This window comes from Pollicipes pollicipes, unplaced genomic scaffold (genome assembly GCF_011947565.3).
Source record: "Pollicipes pollicipes isolate AB1234 unplaced genomic scaffold, Ppol_2.1 Scaffold_4881;HRSCAF=5763_pilon_pilon_pilon, whole genome shotgun sequence".
Classification (NCBI taxonomy): Eukaryota; Metazoa; Arthropoda; class Thecostraca; order Pollicipedomorpha; family Pollicipedidae; genus Pollicipes; species Pollicipes pollicipes.
In genome coordinates this window covers 17,049,285-17,075,501 of record NW_023596576.1, presented here as the reverse complement: position 1 = coordinate 17,075,501, position 26,217 = coordinate 17,049,285, and the positions used below count along the sequence as shown (strand labels likewise).

At 51.3% G+C, this 26,217-nt stretch overlaps 2 protein-coding genes across 4 annotated transcripts in view; one reads left to right on the top strand and one right to left on the bottom strand.

Moving 5' to 3' along the window:
• Nucleotides 1–1,003: 1,003 nt before the first annotated feature.
• LOC119101741 (protein FAM8A1) lies at nt 1,004–6,593 on the bottom strand (the record flags this gene model as incomplete). Its single annotated transcript, XM_037225157.1, is given in 5 exon segments — nt 1,004–1,148; nt 3,310–3,430; nt 3,818–3,881; nt 4,344–4,538; nt 6,567–6,593. Coding segments are annotated over 4 exon segments (525 nt in total), but the record flags the coding sequence as incomplete, so codon positions are not given.
• A 1,039-nt stretch (nt 6,594–7,632) lies between these two features.
• Fatp1 (Fatty acid transport protein 1) overlaps nt 7,633–26,217 on the top strand; it is a 39,019-nt gene continuing 20,434 nt past the window's right edge. For 2 of the 3 annotated variants that reach the window (XM_037222787.1, XM_037222789.1), the window contains exons 1-5: nt 7,633–7,788; nt 12,409–12,670; nt 14,513–14,663; nt 24,016–24,253; nt 24,637–24,723. In XM_037222787.1, coding sequence (XP_037078682.1) covers nt 12,498–12,670; nt 14,513–14,663; nt 24,016–24,253; nt 24,637–24,723 — 649 coding nt within the window. In that variant the 5' untranslated portion in view covers nt 7,633–7,788; nt 12,409–12,497. The remainder of the gene's footprint in view (nt 7,789–12,408; nt 12,671–14,512; nt 14,664–24,015; nt 24,254–24,636; nt 24,724–26,217) is intronic. The other variant, XM_037222788.1, reaches the window with a different exon arrangement.

Here is a 26,217-nt window from a genome sequence, read left to right as displayed (position 1 = left end):
TACTAGCGTCGCGTCTGTCCCTGCTGAGACTGGATAAACGGAACCGTTGCCCGAGTGCATGACCCCACGACGCGAAAATTTTCATTAAGAGCTTTTCAGCCCCAACAATGCGGAACGAAGGAAATGTCACTTAGGTGACGGAACTTCACTTAGGTCTAGTGGTGTCACTTAGGTGTCACTTAGGTCTAGGTGACGGAACAGTGGCGCTGTAATCTGAGGCATCGGCACAGCACTAGAAGTCACGCATAGCCGCAAATTCGGACCGCTTATAGTCAACAAAGTGAAAACATTGATAATTACCGAAGCAATCGCACTGTAATGTTCTCAACCAGGCATAACACGAAGCATGGAGCGGTTCAAGTCATAGCTTTCGCATTCCATTGACGAGAGACTCCTCTGATATTTTTCATCGAGTGCTCAGTTACGAGCTTCGACGGTGCGAAACCATCAAAAAGTGGCCGAATAGTTAACATACGGAACGGCGCAATCACCACACCGTTCCCTCTTGAAAAAAACAAATGCTGACAAAACACATAATAAAACACTGCTGCGGAAATGCGACACAACCCTTGTTCTGTGACCATACGTGATGTGTCTTGGGTTCGAAAAAACATTCACTTCCGAGGCGCACGGCAGACATGCCGTCTTTAACCTTTCCAAGCCCACAGTATAGCCGCATGGGTAATCTTAAGCCCCGTAAGAAGAATTGATGCTGCGCGATCAGAGTACCTATTGAAGGTAAGTACCCATTGTAGTGACCCCGAACAACACCGCCCGCCACTGACATCGCGCCGCGAGAGACATCATTACATAAACCCCCGCGTCCAGCGCACACCGCCGGCCTCCGGATCAAAACAAGCGATCTGTAACCATAAAGCAGAACATCGGTCCGATGTCGGCCGAGTACGCTATATTGCCCCGGAGAAGGATGTATTGGACAAAGCCGCGGCAGGCTGACCGCGGCTTATCCCGGGGCGAGGGCGGACGGCGCCGCGCCACCCACCTCGAACCAGCAGACGGAGACGCGGTTGACCATCTCCAGCAGCAGCAGCTCCGACGTCATCTCCATGGCCAGCGTGTAGTTCATGTTGCCCTGCCCGCCGCTGGCCACCTTCACCAGCGTGTCGACGTCGTACTTGGACAGGTCTCTGAGGGCCCAGCCAGACCCGTCACACACGGGTTGTCGTGCACGTGACGGCGCGCAGCGCGGTCACGGCCTCATCCCGAGTAAGCGCCATCTGATAGGGTCAGCGACAGGGCGACAAACTCGGCGCGCCCACACGAGTCCGTCGGTGGCGCCGTATCTTCGAAGACAAAATTGAATGTGGCTGGCTAATACATCACGCAAGAAGTTTGGCGCTTTGTCTTAACAAGATTGATGGCATTTAATAAGAATGCTTTCAGAGACCAATGCGGGATCTCACATATTTCGATTTTAATCTTACTGTCATTTGTTTCCTTTGAAATCATTCAACAAGCATTTACATTTTCGCGACTTCCATCTGCCCCACATAACTCATAACGGCCTGGTCAGTGGTCGTAGTGCCGGGTGGTTAAAACGGTTTCTGCGACTCTGAAACATAACTTATTGCACCTTATGCGTGGAGCATGGCGTGATATATCTCGAAAATGTTTCCACAGCTTTCACTCACTATAACGGAACCGCAGCCTTTAAGCTTAGCCCACCTATTTTCAGAACGCAATGTTTAAGCTTTTCCCCTTTAAGCTTAGCCCAACCATATCGAGAACGCGGTGTTTAAGCTTAGCGGAGAGGTAACTTAGCCCAACCATTTCAGAATATAACATAGGACTACTACATGGGTCATGAACTTGCCACTTGATACCTGAAGACAAGAACCACCGGACGAAACCAACCTAAAAACGTCGGCCGTCTTCCACACCTTTCAGAACACGTCCGGAGACCCAGATACGATAGCACAATCACGAGGCATCAATGTCAATACATTTAGGCGGGCATTGGGCACCATTAGGCGGCTTGCACACTGCCTAATAAATAGCACATAGAAAGGAACGGACAATCCATTACTGACAAAACACAAGCCACACACCTGTAGGACGCTGAACCGCGCATTCAAACAGACAAAATACTGGTAAGACGCTGACACGCGCATTCGAACAGACAAAACACTGGTAAGACGCTGGCGCGCGCGTTCAAACAGACAAAACACTGGTAAGACGCTGACCCGCGCATTCAAACGGGCAAACAGCTCAATCAAAACCTCGCTCGCCAGATCATGCCATCGAACAGAAAGCCCTTCGCAGCCGCGCGAGACAAACCAGGCACGCGATCCAGCTGGAAACTGTCTTTACTCAGAGCAATACCCGTGATCAACCAACAGGTCAGTGCGCAGGGACCAGCAACTGTTCCAGGTGAACATAAGGTTGTTAGAAGCATCTTTGTATTTGTTCTCTATCTTACAGAGAACATGAGCGATGACAACGTCATGATTCACCTAACACGACCGATACCACCAACGGGGACGATTTGCAATCATACATGAACGCAATGCATATTGCAATTCCCATTGAGTGATGGATTGTATACCTGTATGTTTTCAGGCTTCATTGTATACTTGAATGCTTCAGAAAAACCTTAAGTGCATACAAAAGCTGTCACATACTGTCAGCTGTGACCGTCGCTGAGCCATGCATTACTACGTACTTAGTTGCTTCTAAGCTTCAGTAATATGTGCATATACATTAAACGTGCTTCATTATGTATCAATACTGTTGCTTACAGTGTATATAAGTAAAATTAAAGCAAATCTTGTAAATGCCACACAACTAACGGCTTCACCATGTTGTTAGCACGAAGTGGAGCAACATAGAAAATCCCAAACACGTGTCAGCGGGACGACGCGGTCCGTGCTGCCAAATAGGCGCGGAAGCTGGCGCTGAGACCACCAGAAGGCAGTGCGCGCCTTGGAGGGTCCGGCTGTTGTTCAGCACGGGCGAACATTATCAGTATGGATGAAACGTGTCCCTGGCGAGACATTCCAACGTGTTTTCATTGAATAAATCAGGGCCGACGCGACCCAGACGCGCACGAGGAATCCCGCAACGAAAAACGCTAAAAAATGACGCAACAATAAGGATAAATCGTGCTGAAAGATGCATGACCAGATAAACGGCCTGCGGGAAATGAGGCAATGCGAACAGGAAATACGGCGGCGTGTCGACCGGGTACCCCCCCCCCCCCCCCACCCCTTTCTCCACCCTCTTCCTCCGCCGAAAGATCGCCCCTCTGCTTCGCCAGTATGATCGTCACACACGATCAGCAGGACTTACATCAGTTCGAACTGGTCGATGGCTATGTAGGCGAGGGCGAACTTGACGATCATCAGTATGAAGAAGTCGACCAACTCGGCAACCAGCCGCTTCCACAGCGGCGGGATGCGGAACTCGATACCTGTCGGGCGGCAGTGGAGTCCGCGCTGAATTGGCGCATAATTCCGCCAGAAAGCAGATAAAACAGGTTTGCTTCTCAAGGTGTGTTGAAAAGGACAGACGTAGTTAGGGGTTCCATCTGATATACAGAGCAGACCTGGCAACCATGCTTCAAAAGATGTGTTCACAGCTTTCTCATACAGCTCGCCTTCAAACCATGTTCAAACCTGCGCCGACTAATTCATTCAGTTTTAGTAATTCTGTGTAAGCATTGGCATGCAAAGCTAAAATACAATTTAACCTTTTCAGTGGGTTCAAAGGACATACAGCCCTGGTGAGCGATTTCGGAACTACTATCTTGGTCCGTTGTTCATAGGCGGTCCGCATGGGGAGGTGTCTGTGGGCGTACCTCTCTGCGGCTGGGCGGGTGGCGGCTCCCTCTGATTACCCAAGCCAAAAGGCTGTGGGCTGGGCTGTCGAAACAGAACACCACTCAAAAGTGGAAAACATGCATGTTAGCGATCCGATGACGGCTCGTGCAGCATGGAAGCCAGCGAGCCACCTACCGGATCATACGTAGTTGACGACATGGAGCAAAACGTCTCACCGCTCATAACAAAATTCATAGAACCAATACACTGGCATTTCGACAGCCGCCAAACACAGCTCCTACGAGCTGCGTATGGCAAAGCATACTCCATGAACTTCGCCTCTGCATGCGTGCGGTCCTGATGTCTCATCATCGACATCAAATCGCACCTGTATGATGAACAGATGATTAGACCTGGACCGCGTTTCACTCCGGCAGCGCCCGGCGCTTTAATTCGGACGGTGTTCCGATGACGCAAAGGTAACACACACGACGCGGAAATCGGGAGTAGGACAGCCTACCTCCCACCACACTGCCTCTGCCCCGGAAGACGCTCGCGACGCACCTGGTGCTGGGCCGTGCCGCTCGCCAGCTGCCTGGACAGCCAGAGGGGGAACATGGCCTCCATGCAGCGCGCCTGCTGCACCTGCGCCATCCAGGTGCGCAGGTCCGCGCAGTACTCCGACATGGAGGCGTACTGGCGCCGGCCCTGACCACCGGGGCTGGCGGCGTCCGGCGACGCTGACGCTGCTGCTGCCATCTGTTGATCAAGGGCAAAAGTCAAGGGCTATCCACTGCTCTGCACGGATTTCTGGCTCCTCGCTGGAAATTGGACATTTCAGTCGGACTGATGTAAATAACTCGTCTACATCGGTACGACTGAGCTGGTGCACCCACAGGTGCACCAGCGCCAGAAATCAACCAAAAATCCGCGAATCTCACTTTTTCCGAAAGTGATCTCCAATATACGACATGATCTGATCGTGATCTGCGCGTGATCCAGGCCCGGTAGCCAGCAGAGTACCACCTGCTTTCCGGATCAGGAGAGTGCCCTCATAACTCTCTTTGTGGTGAAAGCACACACATCTGCAGTCAGCTCGCTCGTCGGCGCCGCCAAAGGCGTCACACTGGCCAGAACTACCACACCAGTGGTGCTGTCCATAGCTAGGGTGCACCATGCAGACAGCTGCTGTGCACCAATCTTGCTATGTGTGAGCTGTTCACACCCTCAGTGATCACACAAGTCATGCCAAGGATGGCAGGCATGTGTTGCATCTGGGCCAAACTGAGCTAGCTCATTATTCTGGTCCACATGCAAACAACTGGCTCATGCTCAAATGTGTGATTACAAGTTTTTGCCCATGATGCGGTCAACATGATGGTTTGGGCCAGAGGAACTCAGATTTTGGCACAGTTTCAAAATGCTAGATCCAACATGCAATTATCTCCTTCAGGACAGAACATATGAAGTCAGCACCAGGACATCAACCCACAACTGTGCACACATATAGTGTACATGAATAAATAGTACAAAGGGGGCAGCAATGCCTTTCCTGTTATTTGTGTAAAGGTCCACCACAAAACCCTGATCTGTTCAGAACAAAAGACTGAAAATGAATCAAGCCTACCTGCACCATCCCCCTCATTATTCTGACATTCCTAAGCCACTGTGCATGGCCTGCTCAAACAGCAAGCCAGATCTTGCTTGATTACAAATAATAGAACACTTCCCTGCAATTGACCAAAATAGAAATGATCTGTTAAGCGATGGTTATCAAACTCTGCTATCCAGTTAAGGATGCATCATCAAAATGGCAATATCGGTTTCACTAGCATTCAAGAGCTATCTGCTTACAGCCTACCATTGAACATATAGCCATTGGGGAGTCTTGGCAGACACATCAAATAAATGACTTCACAAATTACTTGTTAACATCTCATCTATCATGGGCAATAGAAACAAAACAAACCAGACCAAATCCCAATCTAACAATGTTTGAGTTGTCTAAATGACAAGTTTCATTAAAACATTATATTTGCATGCACTAAAAATAATATCTCGAGAAGCAATACACAATTACACAGATCTCCAATGGCCTTAACATGAATGGGTAATGAAAAATTGACAGCAGCACTGTAATGGCTCAAGCATGAAATACCAATGATTCTCAGGTTTCTGCTGAAATCATATGACACCCACTTATTGCTCATGCACAAATTAAGCACATTGGTAAATTAAACCTGGGAAGGTAGACAAATAAAGATTGCATTTATCCTTCAGCCAGATGACAACAAATGCATGTCCTATGTAGTGGGAATAATAAACACATTGCACAAGTATAAGTATGCTGCAAATCTGAGCACTCAAGTTCAGCACATGGTTGCCACTAATTGCAGCACAGAGAGCCAATGTTTAATGGAATGATGATGCTGCAAAGGCAACTTTGGGGGAAAATACAGCAAACATAATTCTGGACTCTCAAGCACTTCTCATATTCAGCAAAACATGGTCTGGCCTGACTTACATCACACAAACGCACCTTTTAGTACACAGATGTTGCGTACGCGTCATGCACAGTGGACGAATGTTTGCGGGCTGCTCTTCCAACATTTCACGGTATCGGCCCAGTAGGCTCCGCGCTTTCTAAACAGGTCTGAATCGACTGAATCTCCCACAAAACCTGTGTAATGTTGGTATCTGCCGATGCACCAAAACATTTTCTTAATTGAATCCGGCACCTTCGCTCAGCTCAAATCCCCATTTAATGACAACAAATAGTGTTCTTACCTCGCGCTCACGACCCAGCCAATTCCCTTCAACAGACGGACGCGTAACTTCTTGGCGCAACGGGCAGTTGATCTTACGAAGATGGAGGTAGTAGATATTTTCAGCTGATTATGACGTCAAAAAACCAAAAAGTTTTGCTAGCCGAAGTACTAAATTTTAGTTACTCACGGGACCGGACGGCACGAGACGAGGCCAGACGAGATCAGACGAAGCTTAACAGAGCCCAACGGGATCGAACGCCATCGGACGGCACCAGATGAAACCGGAAGAACGTAAGGAGCCCAGACGGCACCGAATTACTGCGGAAGGGCAGGACTGGCTAAATGAGGCCAAATGGGCTTGGAGGAAGCGGGCCAAACCGGACAGGATCGGACGGATGACACCGGATATGACAGATATAAATCACACGGGACCAGACAGAACCGAATGGCGACGAATGGAGCAAAATGACCCCCAGCATGAAACAAGATCGGAAAAGACCGGTCCGGACCGGACATAGGGGCATGGGACTAGATCGTGCCGCACATAACCTGTCGCGGTGGGGGTTGGATCGGACGGAACCGGATGGGACTGGACTGGGCGACTGGACAAGGCTAGACAGGATTGGAAGAGACGGGACAGGGCGGACCCAAATAGTATCTAATGTTATCTTGCGTCCTGCGTCCTTTCGGCTGGTTACGAACATTTTTGGCAATCAAATGGAGGAGGAGCTACATGTCCATGCCCCCTTTCTGGATCTGCCAGTGGGCAAATTACGTGATTCTGCACAGAACCGTCTTTTCGCGCCTGATAAGCGAATCATTGATAAGCGAAAAAATCGCTTACGATCACGGCCGTCCAATACATTTAGGCTTTGTCTTCTTTGAACTTCCATGAAACCCTTGATGTTGACTATGGTGCATCGACAAATAGTGTGATAAGTCCCTTTGGCTCGGAGTGGAAAATGATTATCAACTTTTTGATTTGTACAGTTTCTAACATTTCAATGAGACAAATACCGCGCAGCTGTTACGTAGAACGGCAGATTGGTCTCGGCGCGTAGCGTTGATTCCAATTGGCATGGCAAGCGCTCGCACCTGATTTGCATGTGACCGTGCATTGGTATTTCAGTCGATCATTGAATTGTGTCGTAGATGGGTGTTTCAGATATATTATTTAGCTATGTTCTAGACACGTTTCGCTGTTAGCGCCGAAGTACGAACATCGCGGAGACTACGAAAGGGTGAGATTAGAGCTTATATCATAATCAAAAGTGTCTCAGACTCAGTATAAGCTATGTTTTATCAGCTATCACTATTAAATGTCTATGCTTTTCACTTAATTCATATTCGTGTCGATTCATTTAGGGAACTGGCTTTTGGTGGAATCATTGGGATACAAACCAGGGTCTTCTGATCAAAAGTCCAGTGCTCAACCAGTATGAACCTAACCAAGTGGGAAGGACATTGGTGCTGGTTCTGACAACAGCTTCTTGTAACTTGGTTGAATCTTAACAATTCCAAGGGGGTGATTTAGGTTGCAGCATGTACATGGCTGAACACCTTTTATGAAGTGATTCTTAAGTCTCAGTAGCACCCAACAATGATCAGGGAGTTAGCAGGCTGAATCCATAGGTACATACTAACATGCCAGATGAGGTAAAAGTCTGGATAATTATTATATTGGTGCTGCTCTGTCCAGATGACCATATCATTTAATTACACCCTTTTGCTGTATAAAGCCACAAAAGGTCAGTGAAAGGTTTTGGATACTGCACAAAGTGGACATGGTGCCCTAGATTGGTTTGACCTTTGATGGCTAGTTGCTAGCAAGTATTTCCATGTGTGTTCAAACACTGTGTGTGTGCTGGTCACTGACTGATGAACTTGTCCTGGTGCTGCAGGATGGGGAGTCAAACATCTTTCTCCCAGACCATGGTAGAAGCTGTCATACCTACTTTTTGGCAGCTCTTGCCACCTGGGCATGCAGTATTTGAATGCCTTTTGAAGCCAGTGACACTTGGCTATAATTCATCCAGTCCACATTAAGAGCTGGTCTGAAAAGTGGAGCAATGCAAATGCTGCCATATTCATATTTCCATTGTTTTCTGACCACTTGCACATCATTTTTGAATAGCCACGACATATTGGATAGTGGCACAGTTCAGTGAACTTCAGTCCATGCATGAGTCTTAGGGGTAAATTCACTGTCCAGATGTTGTCTGTTGTTGACAGTCTGATTAGAGCATCATCAAAATGTCTACAGAACTGTTAAGCAAGCTGTGTATATCTGAAATTTATAGGTGCCAAGTAAATGATTGTGCTCCTTTTGGAACATTCTGTGTAATGCAGTCGACTGACCATAGCTCATGAATTACATGTTGGTGACTGCAACAGCATTTGACAACTTTGGAGCTGTGATTGAGTACTTTTCATATGTACTCACATTGAGTTGCATCACATCTGGTCCAACCCACAGCACGATATCATGTCTGGTAAAACTAGCACCCCTGTCAGGAGTCTTTTTATTTATTCTGGCAGCTGGCGTGATAATTTGGAGAAACCCATCAAGATTGCTTGGCAACGCCGCACTATGGCGGAAGTGTATCTCAGTAAGATTGCTGTGTCAGAAAAGTTAAATAGTTAAGCGTTAATGGAAGAACGGAACGTTGTTTCGCTGGAGCGCCCGTGGGAAGTTGGAACGAACGTTTTCAGATCCCGTGGTGTGGGACAAGATCTGTTTTATGTGTTTTCAGTGGATTTTGGTCAAATTGCTGCAACGTTTCGCTCCGTGTGGTGCCAATGTGCTGTATTAGTTCCGCCAGTTTGCTATGGCCACCAAAGTAGACAGACCACATCGATCGCGTTTAATGCGGAAGAACATTGCCCCGTTCATTTACGTGATGTGCTCATTTCTCTCCGAAGTATCCCTTAGCACCAACTTAATGCGATCTGGGAAGCATTGGCAAATAGCAACATCTGGTACTATTCATTGTTCACTGGTGTACTGTGGTGACGCGGCCGTGCGATCAGTTTAGCGTCACACAGGTTCCGATTGCAGCACAGAAGAGCGACAATCACTTTCGATCAGTTATGGTTGGAGCCAGGGTCGAATAATGAGTTTAGAGTGTGGGGGTTGATAGGAGGAATTGCGCCGTGAGCAAGTACCGATATAAGCGCAGCAAGGCGCCAAGAAATTGGTTCGCTCGTCTCAGGTAATGGACCCGTCACCAGTCAAAAGTTCAGCACACATACGCCTGGACAGGTGCCTACTTACGTACTTGAAGCTGTAAATTTGGATCTAAGTCAGGAGCCTGAGGGGCTGAATGGCTTATTAAACATTCCGTGGCTGGTGACTCCGGGCGGATAGCGGCACATTTACCTTGAAATGACACGTCGCTGTCGGCTTTGAATCACTTGACCCCCAATCTTGGTAGCCAATATTTCACATCTCTGGAGAGTTATCATTTTTCGAGGGTGTCTCAAACAACCGCAGTTCGCCTTTGTATTCAGTAAACGAGTTAGCGATCAAGAAGCTTAACATTCAGCCAGGCTTCAGGAAATGACGGGCGCATATTTGTTTTCTAGGGGCTTGGAAGGGTTGGTGTGTGACCGAACTGCTCTTTGCGCTACGGAGTTCAAGTGTAAACGTAAGTTACTTAACCCTCGTGCTGACAGGGGAGGTCCGAAGCGCCCCCCTCCCCCCAAGCCTTCTGAGATTACGTCTCCGGCATCTCTTGCAAACGTGCCGAAATTTTCAGTGGCGCGTGGGACATGTATTGCGCTCACTTTGACGACGAAGTTGTGTCCCAAGCATCTCTGTTTCGGAACAGCCACAGTTTTTCAGAAGCGCTGCACGGCGATTTACGGCCTGAGCGGGCGGCAGGCGGCAGCCGACGATACCGCCAAACGCGCGCGGCGGGAGGGGGGGGGGGGGCGGACATCGCTGTATCAACGAAACCATACATCACAAATGCATGGTCAAAACTAATATTACTATACACTGTTGTACTCAGAGTTAACCTTTGGCCTAGTGTAATGGGGTCACTTATTGCCCTTCAAACATAAACGTGTCGCTTATCATGAGATCTCATTAAGGACCACTCTACTGGTGTCTTCCGCTAAGCTCTATCGTTCTTAGGTGTGAACGGCAAGATGGAGGGGTCGTATTGACCCCCCCCCCCCCCCATCTGTTACCAGACCGCGTTATGAAAAACGGCGAATCAGGGCGAATGTTTACGCCTTGCACTGAATATGCAGACTTAGGTGTTTTAAAAAGTGCCGTATAATGACACCGAGTTATGGTGAAAATGATGACAACCAACGAGCTCAAATCAATGGAGCACGACTGCAGCCATCTAAAAGGGAGCAATTGTATTATTGTCAACCAGGGTCAGTTTGACGTCCAGGCACACTGAGCTTTCCTTGCATGCACGAACATTCGTACTGCATATTCAGCAGGGTACATACGCTGGCAAGTAAGTCGCTAGTAGATACAGGGTCGTAGCTTCATAAGGTTAGTGGGCCTAGCAGACAAAATTTTGCGAAACCTGCTCCGAAAATACACCAGAAACAGGTTTCTTCAAGGTTGGGGAGGGCCCAACCCTCCAACTAAATAGGAAACTACATATCTGAGATCTCCTGGCAAAATTAACATAGTGTGTGAAACAGCGATATGACACAAAGCACTTGAGCTGATATATAAAGCTTGTTAAGGGGCTGAGGGGTTTGAAGATGCCGCTTAATTTTCCGGGCGCTGAAAGAACGTAGTGAACTCCGTGGTTTCTTTACTTTCATTCAAGTTGCCTGCCTGAATGGGGGCAACGAAAGGCAGGCTAGTCGGCCTGCCCGTCGACTAGCTTGTTTTTGGTTCGGCGGCCAGCCGACCCGACACAGACGGTTAGCCGACCTGGCGCCGGCAGCTAGCCGACCCGGCACCGGCAGCTAGCCGACCCGGCACCGGCAGCTAGCCGACCCGACACAGGCGGTTAGCCGACCTGGCGCCGGCAGCTAGCCGACCCGGCACCGGCAGCTAGCCGACCCGGCAGGCGCCGGCAGCTAGCCGACCCGGCACCGGCAGCTAGCCGACCCGGCACCGGCAGCTAGCCTACCGACACAGGCGGTTAGCCCGACCTGGCGCCCGGCATGCTAGCCGGACCCCGGCACCGGCAGCTAGCCGACCCGACACAGGCGGCCAGCCGACCCGACACAGGCGGCCAGCCGACCCGGCACCGGCGGATAGCGTGCTATCCGACTATGCCATAAGTTAAAGACTTATGGTTGATGCGGTGTCTCAGAACTGGTGATACTTTTGGATGCGCATGAGAAAATGTCGTCCTATCGTTTTATGTGTTCCAAGATAATTCCAGTTCATTTCAAGGCTCAAAGATAAAACATTCCTGGTAAATTTCCCACGGCCTGTAACGCCTCGGATAAGTTTCCAAGATCCAAGCAGACGGCGTGGCAGCCGGGATCAGTTCAGTAGCACCTCACTTTCCTGAATCATTGCTAAGTCTTAGAAAATGAGCCATTAGAGATGGTAAGAATCACAGCATTCTCTTAAAAAATTGAATGATTCGCTTTTTTACTGTGCTTCCGTCATTCCAAAGACCATCCGCTTACATGCAGCCATTTTCGGATAGGATTAAAGTTTACGTCTACATGTTTGAATACTACAACGTAGTTTACGACCTATAACACCATGAAAAATGAAAGCTACGCAAACTGAAAAATAAAAGTGCACCACCGCCCCGTTGTAAACGCACTTCCGGTCGGCGTGTCCACCTCAGCTTGATGTTCATGTCGCTAGATGGTGCTATCTGTTGCCTGCGAAGCCGTGCACGTGAGCCTTGCCTTTGCGGCAGCCGCCAGGTGCTCGTGCCGGCGGAACGGCAGCCGGTGGGCCGGCCAGTCGGCGCCGCGCCGCGTCCCGCACCGATCGCAGCCGATCGCCATGGTGGCCGCCGGCAAGCTGGCGCTGTACGGCGGCGTGTCGGCCGCGCTCTGGATCCTGCTGGAGGCGGTGACGGCCGGCCAGATCGTCGCCGCGCTGTTCGCCGTCTGGGTCGTCACTGGCGGCTGGCGCACACTGCGTATCGTGTACCGCACTCTGCCGCGTGAAATCAGGTTAGTGAACGCACTGCCGCTCGTGGTCAGGTCAGTGGTGGAGTACCCTGGCAGCATCCGAGTCAGGTCAGCGGTAGAACTTCCGGGCACCCGAGGTCAGGTTTGGCATAGCACTCGAGGTCAGGTCAGTGGTGGTGCACTCTGGCACCTGCGATCAGGTCAATGTTAGAGCACATTGGAGCCTGGAGGCAGATCAGTGGTAGAACATTATTGCAACCAGGATTAGGTCAGTTGTAGAGCACCCTGTCACTCTGGATCAGGTCAATTGTGGAGCACCCTGGTACCCGAGGTCAGGTCAGTTGTAGAGCACCCTGACGGCCAAGATCAGGTTGGCTGTAGAGCACCCTGTCACTCTGGATCAGGTCAGTCGTGGAGCACCCTGGCACCCGGGGTCAGGTCAGTTGCAGATCACCCTGGCACCCGAGATCAGGTCAGTGGTAGAGCACCTTGGAACCTGGGATCAGATCTGTGGTAGAGCGTTTTTGGAGCCGGGATGAGGTCAGTCGTAGAGCAGCCTGCGGCGTGAAGTTAGGTTCTTTGTGCCGCACGTCGCAACACGGGATCAGGTCACTGGCACCGCACGCCTCCGCACGAGGTCGGGTCATTGGCACCGCATCCGGCCGCGTTAGACCAGGTTAACCGCGTCGCACCGGAGGCCAGCGCGAGGTCGGATTAATTTCCGCGTAAATGCTTTGCTGTAGTAAGCTCACACTCGGATGGCATATATGATACAGGGAAACGGAGTGGATCACGAGAAATTTGGGTGTCTCCCTGGATCCGGCACCCGATCGCGCTCGTATACCGAGGTGGTGCATATGGTGCATAGCGAGATCAGGTCGGTATCTACGCCGCTTCGCTTGGAAAGGCTGGCTTAGTGACGTCCTAAATCCAGCAGTGCTGCCGAATACCTTGTTTGCGGGCAGTAGAAAATGCCGTGCCTTGCGGTCTGTTCGTGGTTAAAAGTTGTGTTGCTGAACATAATCCTGTGCACTTGCCATCCTAGCTTACATCACTGATGGGATTGGTGGGAGATCCTGAGAGCGTACGTTGGGCAGCCATAAACATGGCCCGCTGTAAAAGGAGAGTACTTGGGTGGAAGGAAGAGGCGCAGGTGCAAGGGCGTAGCACGGTAATTTCGACCCTCGCCGTGCACTGTTGTGTTTCGCGTATCGATTGGCTGGGCCATGAGCGTCGTCACTCTGATGAAGTGAGGAAGGCCGCGTGTTCGCTCAGTGTGGGGCCCGTGGCTGTTGTCGGCCCCGTGATCGAGTGGTCGTGGCTGCCCTGTCGTGCCGTACCGCCCCGGACGTGAGTCGATTGCTGCATCCGATGACGCGGACGGTCGTGTTCCGGTACGGCGGACCAAATCCCCTACCGTCACCGTCATGGCGCCGGAACGAAACGGGGCAGTCAGACGGAAGGTGTGCTGCACCTGAATCATTTTTCGGTCGGCGCGCAAATGGGGTAAAACAGTAGTGAAGGCGCCATGTGTTGCCAGTCCGATTAGTTTTATCAGCCTTCCCCATCCACCAGGCTGTGCGTGGTCGCCGGAAACCCACATATGCCTGCAGCGAAGTGTGCGTCCAATGATGATGCGTTATTGCGTTTATGCTCCAGTTCTTCCGTTGGTTGGTTGGTTCGTGCCTTCTGCACCTACTTGGCACGGTCCCTGTCCGTTTTTACGGAAGATTTGCTGTTAGATCTTGCCATGGTTTTGTTGCCTCCGTTTATCTTCTCTCGCACCTGCCGTTCCGCTGCGGGTGGTCTTCACAGTGCGCGCGCTCTCTGCCTGTCCACCCGTCCTCAGTTGGGCCCTATTTAACCGACACGCGCGCACCGCAGGGCCACACGGAGGTTCACCAAGCTGATCTTCAGGGTCAAGTCATGCGAGTGGAACAACACGTCGGTGCCAGAGCTGTTCCAGCAGCAGGCTGCCCTGCATCCCAGCAAGACCGCCATCATGTTTGAGGATGAGCGGTGGACATATAAAGAGGTACGGTCAATGTAAAAAAACGTGTGTGTGTCCGCGGCAAGGAGAGGACTAGTATTTTTGAAGCGTGACAAAGGCGAGAATTGTCATAAAACTCCCGGTCCTTTTTAGCATAAGAATTCTTACATGGGATCTAAGCAACCTTCGGTATGTCAGGAGATGCTGTTAAAAGGAAGGTCACAGCATTGAGTACTGCTGGAAGCGTCGAGTGTTTTCGGACTGCTCGAACGGTTACTGGGAGCAGTAGCGTGTGGTGCGTTGAAGGTCGGTTGGTTGCATGCGGCGTAAAACGACACGAGATTTCTTTTCGCAGCATGTTTGTCGTTGATTAGACATGAGCGTATACGGCAATAACAGCCCAAAGTGATACAATTATCAAAACGTTAGCTATGTGTCGGCCAAAGCATTGGTGTTCATCTTCGTTTGCTTTGGCGCTTTGGTTCAGGGGTGGGGAGTCCTGGGATTGCTTTGCCTTTAGCTACTTCATGAAATCCTTGCTTCGTAGTTTCGATGATACATTGCATACAAAGCTAAAATTCGCACAATGTTTCCTCACGCCCGTGCCGTTTTTTCGGTTAAATCTACGCAGGTTCTTACCCCAGAAAGAAATGGATATTTGCAATCGTACGGGCTGAAGACCGGATGTGTGCGTTTGCATATGCATTTTATTTTACTCCTACAGTGACGACCGCACTGTGGATGTGATAGCGCTGATAATTGACCTCAACCTGCACGACCCCAAAATCGTGATAACGTCTGTTTTCACCATTGATTATAATGCAAAACTTTTCAAACTTCTAAGAAGTTGTCAGCGTGTATTTTTTAACAAGAGCTTTTGTGAGCGTTTTTCGACCAGAAACAGTTTTCAGAGGCTGGCACGTGCTTAAAGACGCATATGTGGATAACATTGCGGTTTCTTGGTTGAAATCAATATGATGCTCGTTCGAGCAGTTGCGATGTCAGGTCTGATCCTACCGAAACTTTTCAGCCTCCAATAAGCTTGCAGTACTTTAGAGCTCATTTATCTGGACATGGTCCATGACGAGTAATCCTTAAATTAAACGATACTCAAAGCCGGCCTTGCTCCACATGACACCGATGTAAACAATCATGGCGCGGCACCATTGCTGGGTCTGCTATTGTCCTAGCATTTGTGTGAACTTGGGAGGGCTGAATGCACTTTTTAAGAGATTAGCTACGCATTTAAAACTGCCAACAATTTGCCTGAAAATAATTATTTTCTTGTCAAACAGCTTAGCGCATACCAGGAATTCTTATGAACCTTTGTCAAATGTTTTAAAAACTTTCGGCGCGTAAATACTTCCTGAAAACTCAAGCCCAGCTGTAAGTCTTTCCCTTTAAACTTGTTAAATGTAGACTAGGAACTGTTCAAAGGATTTTAAAAACTGCTTAACGTATTTTTAGCGCAATAATCTTCGTGAAAACACGAGCAAAACTAGCACTAATCCAAACTTAAACGCCATGACCGAGTCATTCATTTATTGCCCTTTGTCGTTTACCATTGAAAGGCTGTCTTTCATGTCTTGTACACGAAAGTAGTGGTTTCTGCTGACATCGAAGAGATGACCAGATCACTGCAATAGCTGATTCAACTGACTGCACGTTCTGCCAAGACGCCACACATCTGATCGTTTTTCCTTTGGCGCCAGTTTTCTGAAACGTATGGTCTGGTTTGAAATGTGGTCACTTTGACGCACGTATCGACTTTTCCTAGTAGCGACTCAGTTTCGTCAGAAATTCCATATCCTCCCGGTAATCATGTTACCATTGTCAGCATTTGCCTGCGACATGCCTACTGAAAATTTTCCAATGTTGTGTTTCGTGGAACAAAGGGAATTTCGATCCCAAAATGTGGTTTTCGACCCTCACAATCACGGACATGGTATATACTACCACATGTGTGTTTTGCCTTCCGCCGTAACGCTGTGAGCGAAAACACTGCCGCTGTTTAAGTACCACCAGGTAATCTGAGGTCAGTTAGGCCAGGCTGCCTCCCATTAGGCCAGTGTTAACATCGAAACTTGACGAGATTATTGCGTGTCAGGAGAGAACTTCTAGGAAGAGCGGCACCGGTTGAATCGCGAGGGCATGGTTCCGAATAACTCCCGAAAGCTGTTTTCCACATGCCCAATCCATTGGCTGTTGAATCTTAAGGCGTGCACCAGGTATTTCACGGGCCCTCGCGAAGTTGTCCAGTCTAAGCGGCCTGGCCTGGTGGCACACTGGGCTGCACCCCGATCATCCCTGTGATATTTCTTCCTGGAGTCGTATCAGGGGAGACTCTTTCCCAAAAGCTGAAGGGGGAGGGGGTGACTTCAACAGCAATTTTGAACCTGAGACCATTCTTGCTCTGCGCCGCCACAGGCGTGATACCGAAATCAGTAATCAATGATGGGCTGCGCCCCTCCCCTCTCGAAGTCCACAAAATGTCACCCCGTGGGCCACGCCCCCGGCGGCCAAGCGTTCTCGCGCCGTTCTCGCGGCCAAGCGTTCTCACGCCGACAGCCCAGCTGGCAGTGTCCGGTCGCGGTCCACGCACCGGCTGCCGTATCGCTGCGGCGGCGGCGGCGGACGCGGCGCCGGGCTCCGTGCGCGTGCTTCCGATGGTGCGCCGATACGGTGGGGCGCGATAGGGTGCGATAGCTGCGGCCCAGCGTACGGCACAGGGAGCGCGCCTGCGGCCGCCGCGTGCCGGACAGCGGCCGGCCGGCGGCGCGGGCCGGCGGCGCGGACCCGCGCGCCCACTCACCTGGCAGCTGGCCAAGGCATCAGGCCTGAATAGACGGTGGCACGGACGCGTGATGATCTCGGTCGAGCGGGCGCGCCGTAACTTCGCACTGCATACCGCATACGACGGCCGAGCTGATCACAGTCTCCGAGTGCGTGCGTGTGTTCTCGGAGGACCCGCCGGCCGGGATCCGGCGGATACCGGCTCTGTTAGCCCGTGCCTCTCCGTTTTTCCGTGGTTTCCGGCTTTACATGGACCATTGCAGGACCTGCAACGTCCGGCGGATGTCAATGGTCTCAAAGATGCTTATGGTTTGCAGGTTTATTTTGATTCGCGGCCTATGTAAATTGGCGATCATTGGTAGCATGGGAACTTCGGCAGGGCTACTTGACACTGTTCCCAGCTGTTCAAAAGTGATGTCAATAATTTACAAGTAGGATTTGCTACTTAAAGAAAACAAACGTGTGGCCAAGAGAGGCAAAAAGAAACCATCGGCAAAAAGTTAAATCTCGCACACCTTGAGCCGAGTTTTTGTGTATACTATTCACCAGAGCAGAGCTCGGCGTCGTCTGGGCCATAGCCTCCACGTGATGACTACTGTCGTTTAAGCACGCGCCGACCGCAGCGGTCATTTCGCGTCAATAGACACTTGTTTACGAACAGATTTAAAAGCGACATTGACGCCTCCCGGCGCAAGGCCAGCGCTTTGGCCAACTTTCAGTTGGCTAGATGACCTGTTGACAGTGCTGTTGCTCGTCGCAGCGTTAGACTCACTCACTTTTTGTATTCGGGTGGCCGACATACGATATATATATATATATATATACACATATATATATATATATGTATATATATATATATATATATATATATATATACATATATATATATATATATATGTGCGTTTATCTAGGTATATATATATATATATATATATATATACACGATACGATGCATACCATATACGTGTAAAGTCGTCAAACGTGCAGATTTTACGTTCATATCACGTGGCTGCCACGGCAGGCTGTCGTACGGGTCACCGTGCGGCATCAAACAAATGTGCACCCACTCAACTAGATTTGACGGGTCTGATTCGGGCTGTAGAACGAGCTTTCTCGAGCTATTGCTCAACTACTCAGATTTGCTTTTTAAGGTTTAGTGAGGGCCCCCAGACTGCATGAACGGCTGGGATCAGCGTTCATGTTAAGTAGTAGATGTTGCGTAAACCCTGACTCCACCAACCGATGGTGAAATTCCGAGTCCACAGCATACATTTGTGGCGAGAGTTTGACGTGCCTCAATGCTCGGCACGGTTCAGCTTGCTCTCTGACATCGCCTGGGTTTAAGCGCGGCCGCTGCCACCGGTCGCAGGCATCCCATTCAGGGGGCAAATAGCGGACGTTTGAAGCGACTCGAACAAGCCCAGCCGCGGCTGGGTGAATCCGAAGACAGGCGCTCTAACCAAAGGGGTTACGGGGCGGTCAGAATGCGTGACAAAAAGATGAGCTGAGCGTTTTTGCTAAATTCTTCCATCGCGCTCCTTGTTTGCTGTCACAAAAAATGCGTTTTCTTCAAATGGATTAGTATGAGCTCGGAGCTCTTATGCTGACAGTTATCAGGGGCGGCGATAATGTGGAAGGCGCGTTCCCCACAACTTTTAAAAACATAGGGGACTATCCCTCACAACATCAGAAAACCCGAACGGGCCGAATGCGTGCACGCCTTCTGATGAAACTAGTAAAATACAAAATATCATGCAGAACGCTAAATCTACTTGGCTTGGCCATTCCTACCGGGACTTCTAAGCCGGGTGAGGCGGGCTATATCAATTTTTTGAATATTTCTTTCCAGTTACCACTCAAAGGGCTAATCGTAATCGCTGATATTTAAGTCAAAGGGTCAGCCACTCCCTCCTTGGCTCCCTGGTTTCTGAACCTCTGCCGTCGGTGTGTCTGTTTGAAAGCGTGGTGCTCCCCACACGAGTTTTACAATGTCGTGGAAATACCGAACCAAACACGTCACACGTGCAAACCCCCTCAATAGGAAGACCCTCGTTCTTAAAACGTCAGAAGGCGCTCGTCACTTCGGTTGTTCAGCGCCTTTCTCACGTTGTTCAGCTATTGTTCCGTGGGTTCTTGGAACTTTGTATCTCGTTGCGGGGACCATGCCGCCATGTTAAAATGCCCGCCCCTCGATTTTAGGCTGGGTCCCCGTGGTGTGAAACTCAGCCCACATCACCATATCCGTTCTTTGAAATCATAATACCTCACGATTCCACGCAAGGAAAATACTTTTCACAGACAAGTCGTATTTCCAAACGTCTCTGACAGATCATTAGCGTTTCTATAGCTCTAGTTTGGTTGGCCGCTGTGGCATGTTATTTCGAAAAATTTTCATACCAGTGCTCGTGGTGTGCGAGTTATGGCACAAACGTAAACACGAGGCGTGCTCGCGCTGTTTGGGTGCATCTAGAACGAAGACCGGACAAATATCAGTTAAATACAATCTCATCAACCAATGTAGCTGTGAACATCACGAAGGGCCGAGGTGTTTGAGATGTTGGATCGCTAGCTGCGGGCCAAGGCGAGCCAAGGCGTGCCAAAGACAAGGGCGTACGCTGGGAGTCGAGCAATGCGGTCATCTCCCCAGGAGCGCATTGGTTGGCAGCCAAAAATGCAAACTCTCTGCAGAAAGCGAAGTTTATTTTGAAACGAACGCGTCAAGCTTGGCCTCGGGCATGTCTACCCGCAGTTCCTCTGACAGCATCCGGTCTTGTAGTGTTGTGTAAACCACCCGCTGTCGAGTTGAGCAACACAGGCATGGGATAGCAAGCCACGAATTCGCCCGCAGTTATGCCAGACTGGAACGTGGGTAAAACGTTCTGGATGATGTGTTCTTTGGGGACCACCACCCAGCATTCATATCCATCTAACTTTGGGCGCTCGCATTTTGGGCCGTTGAGGATGCGAGCCGTCGGGTGGTGTTAGTTCTCCGCAGGTACTTGAAGCCTCATAAGGAGACAGGTGGTCTGAACCCTCGCGAGTCCGTCAGCGGGTCAGATTATGGTGGACAGGCCACTTCTTTAATACTTGGCACACAGTGCACCACGTACCTTTTTTGCTTTTGTTTTTGCTCGAACTATTCACACGATAAGAGGCATTGCACGGTGCCGTGACTCACGGGGAGGAAATGAAGCAGCACGACTAAGTATAGTTTGTGATCAGCGTGAGGCTGCATTCTTCTAAAGCGTAGGTTATGTGACAAACAATAGGCACAAGCATTACTGATCTTTACGCGTCCTCTTCGTGTTATGCAGCGCTGCAATTATCTGATTTGGTGCCACTTGGCAGATGACCCTTAGTTTGACGCACCTCAAAATATCTTGCGAACCGCGTCACAGCTAGTTCTCGTCACCTTATCAACACTTCAAGGTCTTTTTCAACGTACCTGGCAACGTCCCCAACATAGCAACCACGTAGGTGCAATATTTCCAAAGATGCTTATTCAGCAATGACGGCACCGGTAATGACGTAGAAAATGTGGTCTCAAAGGCTGCTAACAGAGTTTCAGGAAATACCTGCATTGCAGTTTGCAAAGGCTTTATGGACATCTGTACGACACTCCAACAGTGGGGGTCAGCTGGCCGCCGGTAGTGCATGAGCCGGCAGGAGGGCGCCGCTACCCAGGCTGCCGCCGCCGTACCCGGGCCCTGGCTGGCTGCGCACGAGCACGGCCGGCCGCCGGCTCCCGGCCAACCGGAGCCGTCGCTAGTCGGTGCGGTGGGCTGTGGCCACTGGGTCACGCTCCGAGTCCGACCGGCACCGCCGGGTGAAAGTCTTGGCTGGCCGGGCCGGGTGCCGCCCCGCCCCCGCCCTCCCCCCCCCCCCCCCCCGCCTCAGCGACGGCCGAGACGGGCTCGATCGCCGCACGTGGCGCCCGCTCGGCCCTCGACTCGCACCTGAGTACCCGGGTACGATGTCCAATACGTGGGTGCTAGGTGCGGTCTAAAATGCGCACCCTACGTTGTGGTTGTATGCGCACACCTTGGTTCTGCGGGCTTCGCACGCGATTGAAGTCTGCGGGAGGGACGGACCATCGTCGCCACAGCTGATCCGCTGTGGAGGTGGTGACGACCCGGCGCCCGTGCCCACCCGACGGCGCCGGTTCCCGCTGTGGAGATGGTAGGGGACCCGGTGCCCGCGCCCACCCGGCGGAACCAGTGCCACTCCCCTCCGTCAGCGCCTCCAGCGGCTCTTCCGCTGATGGTGTGCCCGCGCGGGGCTCACGCGATTCTGGGCGGCGTGAGCGATGAGAGTAGCCGGCGGCCTCTAGTCGCCAGATGTCGCTGCCACCGCTGCGCCTTGGCCGGGATCGCGGCAGGCGTGGAGGCGTGGCGACGGCTGGGGCGGCGGCAGGGCCGTGTCGAGGAGCAGTCTGCCCGCGACGGACTCTGATCCCCAGTGTGGCGTGCTGACGCCAGCCTGTTTCCAAGGGCGTCCAGCTGCGTATCACTCCCATTTCGGGGATCGCGGGTGATCGTCGGGTCCGGCGGTTATACGATGTTATCGATTTGTTTGAGGCTGGTCCTGCTGGATGATCGGCGCTGTGCCGCGTCTATCTTGTTAACTTTGGACTGGGTGCGGTCTGGTGCTCTGCGAGATTTTCGCGGCCTGTTCGGTTTGGCGAGCGTTTGTTCAGTCGGGCTGTGACTGACAGAGATCCGTGGACGGCTCAGTAGGGATGGCCGCTTACTGATAAACGTTAAACTATTCAGGAGTAGGTGGGGTTCGTTGCGATATTGCTGTTCTTGCCCTTGCAACACAGAGCACAAAGTGTTTGTTTCTTTGCTTCATTACATCATTACGAATAACTATAAAGAGAACTGAATAATTGGTGCCGTAGAAAACGCTTCTCAAGGAGATACCGTTCTTTGCAACTGTGGCTTCCTTCTGTCGATTTTCACCCTAGGCCTGCCCGGTCAAGGTCACCCACTAGTTGGCGGTCCGACAGCCAGCGCCGCTCTGGGCGGCGGCCGGCTGCCGAGGGCGCTAGGTCGGCCCGGCCGGGCCAGACCGGCTCAGACCGGCTCAGACCGGCGGCGTCCTGGTCACCGGCTGCAGGTCAACGCCTGGCAGCGGGTCGCCGCGCACAGGTAGACGACGCGCACGGCGAACGGGGTCATCGCGACACCCCGTTACACGCAGCGGAGGTGCAGGCGACGGCTTGTCAATCGTAAAGACCTGGTCACGAAGGCGCAAACGCGGCGAAGTCGCTGCGGCTTCTGGCGCCACCGTTGCCCTCGGCCCGTGTCTAACGCCAGCGTTTTCAATGTGTAAGGTCAGTGGGCTGACCCCACAGTGGATCGTGCTCAGCGGCGCGTTTGCAGCAGAACCTGCGCGGCTGCACCCGATCACCCGTGCCCGCTTGATCTAGCTGAAGGCAGAGAGCTGGCGCAAGGTGCAGCGGTAGGGTGTGGGACCATCCCCTCGTCCGGGTACACCGTGCTCACGGGAGAGACCCGTGGCCGTCATGGTGTATGATCATAAGATCGGCCATGGACGCCGCCACCTGCACCGGCTGCTGAACGTTTGCCATGACGCGTCAGCGCGCCACGTTGCGTCGCAGAACGCGACTGTGACCACTGCGCCGGTGACGGGTGGGGGCGTGGCGCGGCTCCAGGGCGTGGCGTGAGCTGGGTGCTCAGCGAGAGCACTCAAGCTTGACGAGCCCCTTCCGCCGAGTACGCCGGGTTCCGATGTGCGGCTCTGTGGTTCCGGTGCGTGGGATCACGATGTTTCGCTGTGTCGTAGGACTGCGGTGGGACAGGCGGGCGGTAAACCGGTTGGTAGACTTTGTAGCAGCAATTAACGGGATTAGACCGTCTGGAAATAAAATGCGCCGTCAGATTGGCCGCCGAATGCTGTATGTTATAGGTACTCCTGGATATATTTATAACCGTCGGAATTTCACTCCGTCGTCCTGGAGATTGTGTTGCGGAAATGGGCTTTCTTCGAGATGCTTTTTGGACGAAGTTTTCCCGTCGGGCCAGAATTGCGCTGCCTTTCCGTGAATCTTGAATCTTGAAAATCGTGGACCCTTCAAAACGCTCGCCCGCCAAGGATGTTGAATCAAGCTAGGATACATAGGAGGCTAGTTGGCGATCAGTACACGCTCGGTTGCCTTTTTCCCATATCAGGCTCCTCCAATCATCAATGGCAAAGACGTCAGTTACCATGTACCTGCATATCAGTGGGTTGACATTTGCATGTCATCGTTATCAACTTCAGGATAGGAAATGCATTCGCACGCACACTATGCTCAGGCAACAAGACTGCATTTAAGAAACGTCGGAAGGTCACATTGCAATGTTGTTTGTTTATGGCAATACGTCCCCACAACTAAGCACAACACTTAACTGCTTGCAAACAAGTCGGCTTAAGATAATACAGGACAACGTGACGAAAGATCTCCCAGGCTATGAATAAGAAAAAGTCTGCATAACAATCTGCAAGCCTTTGCACAGCTGTGAATGAAGTAGATCGACATAATGGGAGCATCCGTTTATGCCAGAGCCAGGCGAGTGAGCGCGCCAATCTCGCCTTCCAGCTGGACGAGTACAGCAACCGCGTGGGCAACGTGTTCCTGGCGCGCGGCTTCCGCAAGGGCGACGCGGTGGCGCTGTTCGTGGAGAACCGGCCCGAATTCGTCGCCACCTGGCTGGGTCTGGCCAAGGTGGGGGTCATCCCTGCGCTCATCAACTTCAACCTGAAGGAGGCCTCGCTGCTGCACTGCATTCAAGTGGCGGGCTGCAAAGCGCTCATTTACGGCGTGGAACTCAGTAACGGTACGTGAAGGCCGGTGCTTCTTGTGCCACAGCAAAGACGGAACAGGAAACATCTTGCTGTTATAAATTTCGTGTACCATGTTGACTGGCATTCTAAGACCTCCGGCCGGTTGTTATGTGTTTTTGACGGAATGAGATGCATGCGTCCAGTAGGTATTTGCCAGCTCTTAAGTCTTGCTGTAAATTGGCGCAAGTGTCATTTGTTATGTATATATTGTCCTGTCCTTGTCAATTAACCGAGCTTCAAATTGGCGCATTGTTACTCACCGTTGGTTAGGACACAGTCAAATACATATGCCGTATTCGTTTCCGGATGTACTTACAGCCGTTGCCGACATTTAGGACACAGCCAAATGCATATGCTGTATTCGTTCTACCTGCAGCCGTTGCCGACATTCAGGACAAGCTGGGCTCCGAATTCCCGACCTTTTCGACGGGGATGGGCGGAAAGGATCCGTCGCCAATCTCAGGTACGGTCGACCTGGCTGCCATGTCCTAGTGTCGCTAGTGTAGGGGTTAGGCTGTGCGTCGGCTCCGAATTCCCGACCTTTTCGACGGGGACGGGCGGAAAGGATCCGTCGCCAATCTCAGGTACGATCGACCTGGCTGCCATGCCCTAGTGTCGCTAGTGTAGTGATTAGGCTGTGCGTCAGGAAAACCAGAGGTTTGAAGTCCGATTCCCCGCGGTGTCCGCCTTTCCTGCTAGGGTGAGAAGCGGGCGACGAAGCAGATGATTGGAGCCTCAGCAACTTGGTGCGTCGTGAAGCCGTAATCACGGCACTGCCATGCCTCTGCGCTCTTGCTGATTTGAGGTCCCTCGCGCATAGGAAAGTCAGTGCTGCTGGTAGCCAGCATCAGCGCCCTCATCAGCTTCAGAATCAGCGTCAGCGTCAGTCTGTGCCGAGGCTGATCAGTGTATCGCTGCTCCCAGCGCTGCCTCAGCGATTTCCGTTACACCTCGCGAACAGCGATAGACCCTGACGTGAAACGCCCGGCACCTGTTCGCAACATGCCAGCTTATCCGGCGAGGCTCATACTGCAACGATTCACCCACTGGTCATGCTAAAGTGACGTCATAAATCGACCGGCCGATTCTCGTTTGGATTTATATCACATTCGGTTTTGTGATTTGCTGATTTATGGAGGAAATGTCGGGGCTTGCGTGTCACAAGACCATGCTGGTCACTTGTTCGTTGCGCGTTGCGATCACGATGGGTCATGCATGAGCGTTAAAAGAAATCGGGTGGTAATGGTGTGACTTAGTAACCCGGATCTACTCAAACTGGTTTTGTGTGCTGTGTGGAAATTGTTGAGTATGTGCATGGCGGGAGGAACAGTGGAAGGCGCCAAGCTTTTGATTCATTTTTAGGCTATCCTGTGCCCATGAACAGTTTTGCATGCAGCAAAGGGCTGTTGAAATATTTTGGGACTATGGAACCAGCTTAGGCATGAAACCTGTCTTCAACATTAGCTGAACAGCGCTAGCCTCAATGCTCCATCAGTGTTGATTGCTCTAGTCTTTTTACTGCAGTTAGTGAGGGATCTGTGGAGCTTTTCATTTAAACTTAAGTTGGTAGTAGTCTGAAATAGATGGGATAATTTAGCCATATCGGTGCAATTGCCGTCACCTCTGCTTATTCGGTGACTGATGTCAACCAGTGCACAATATATTCGCAATTAAGCTCGTCAAAAGGCTGCCCTTCAGTCTAGTGTATGGAGACGATCGGCTGGCAGGTCTCTGAACGCCGAGTGGGAAACTGGAAACAGTCTTTAAAATAGCCTTTGCTTCCAACAAAAGCCTCGGATGGTTTGATGGTTGTTAAAAGGCCTTGGTTTGATGTAAACACAACATCTAGCATATCGTGCCTTTGTCTGGTTGGTGTTTCCTCTCAGCGGCGTTGGTCGAAGTCCAGGCCGCCCGGGCCGGAAACCCGAGATATGCGGTGCGCAGGTGTTTTCGAATG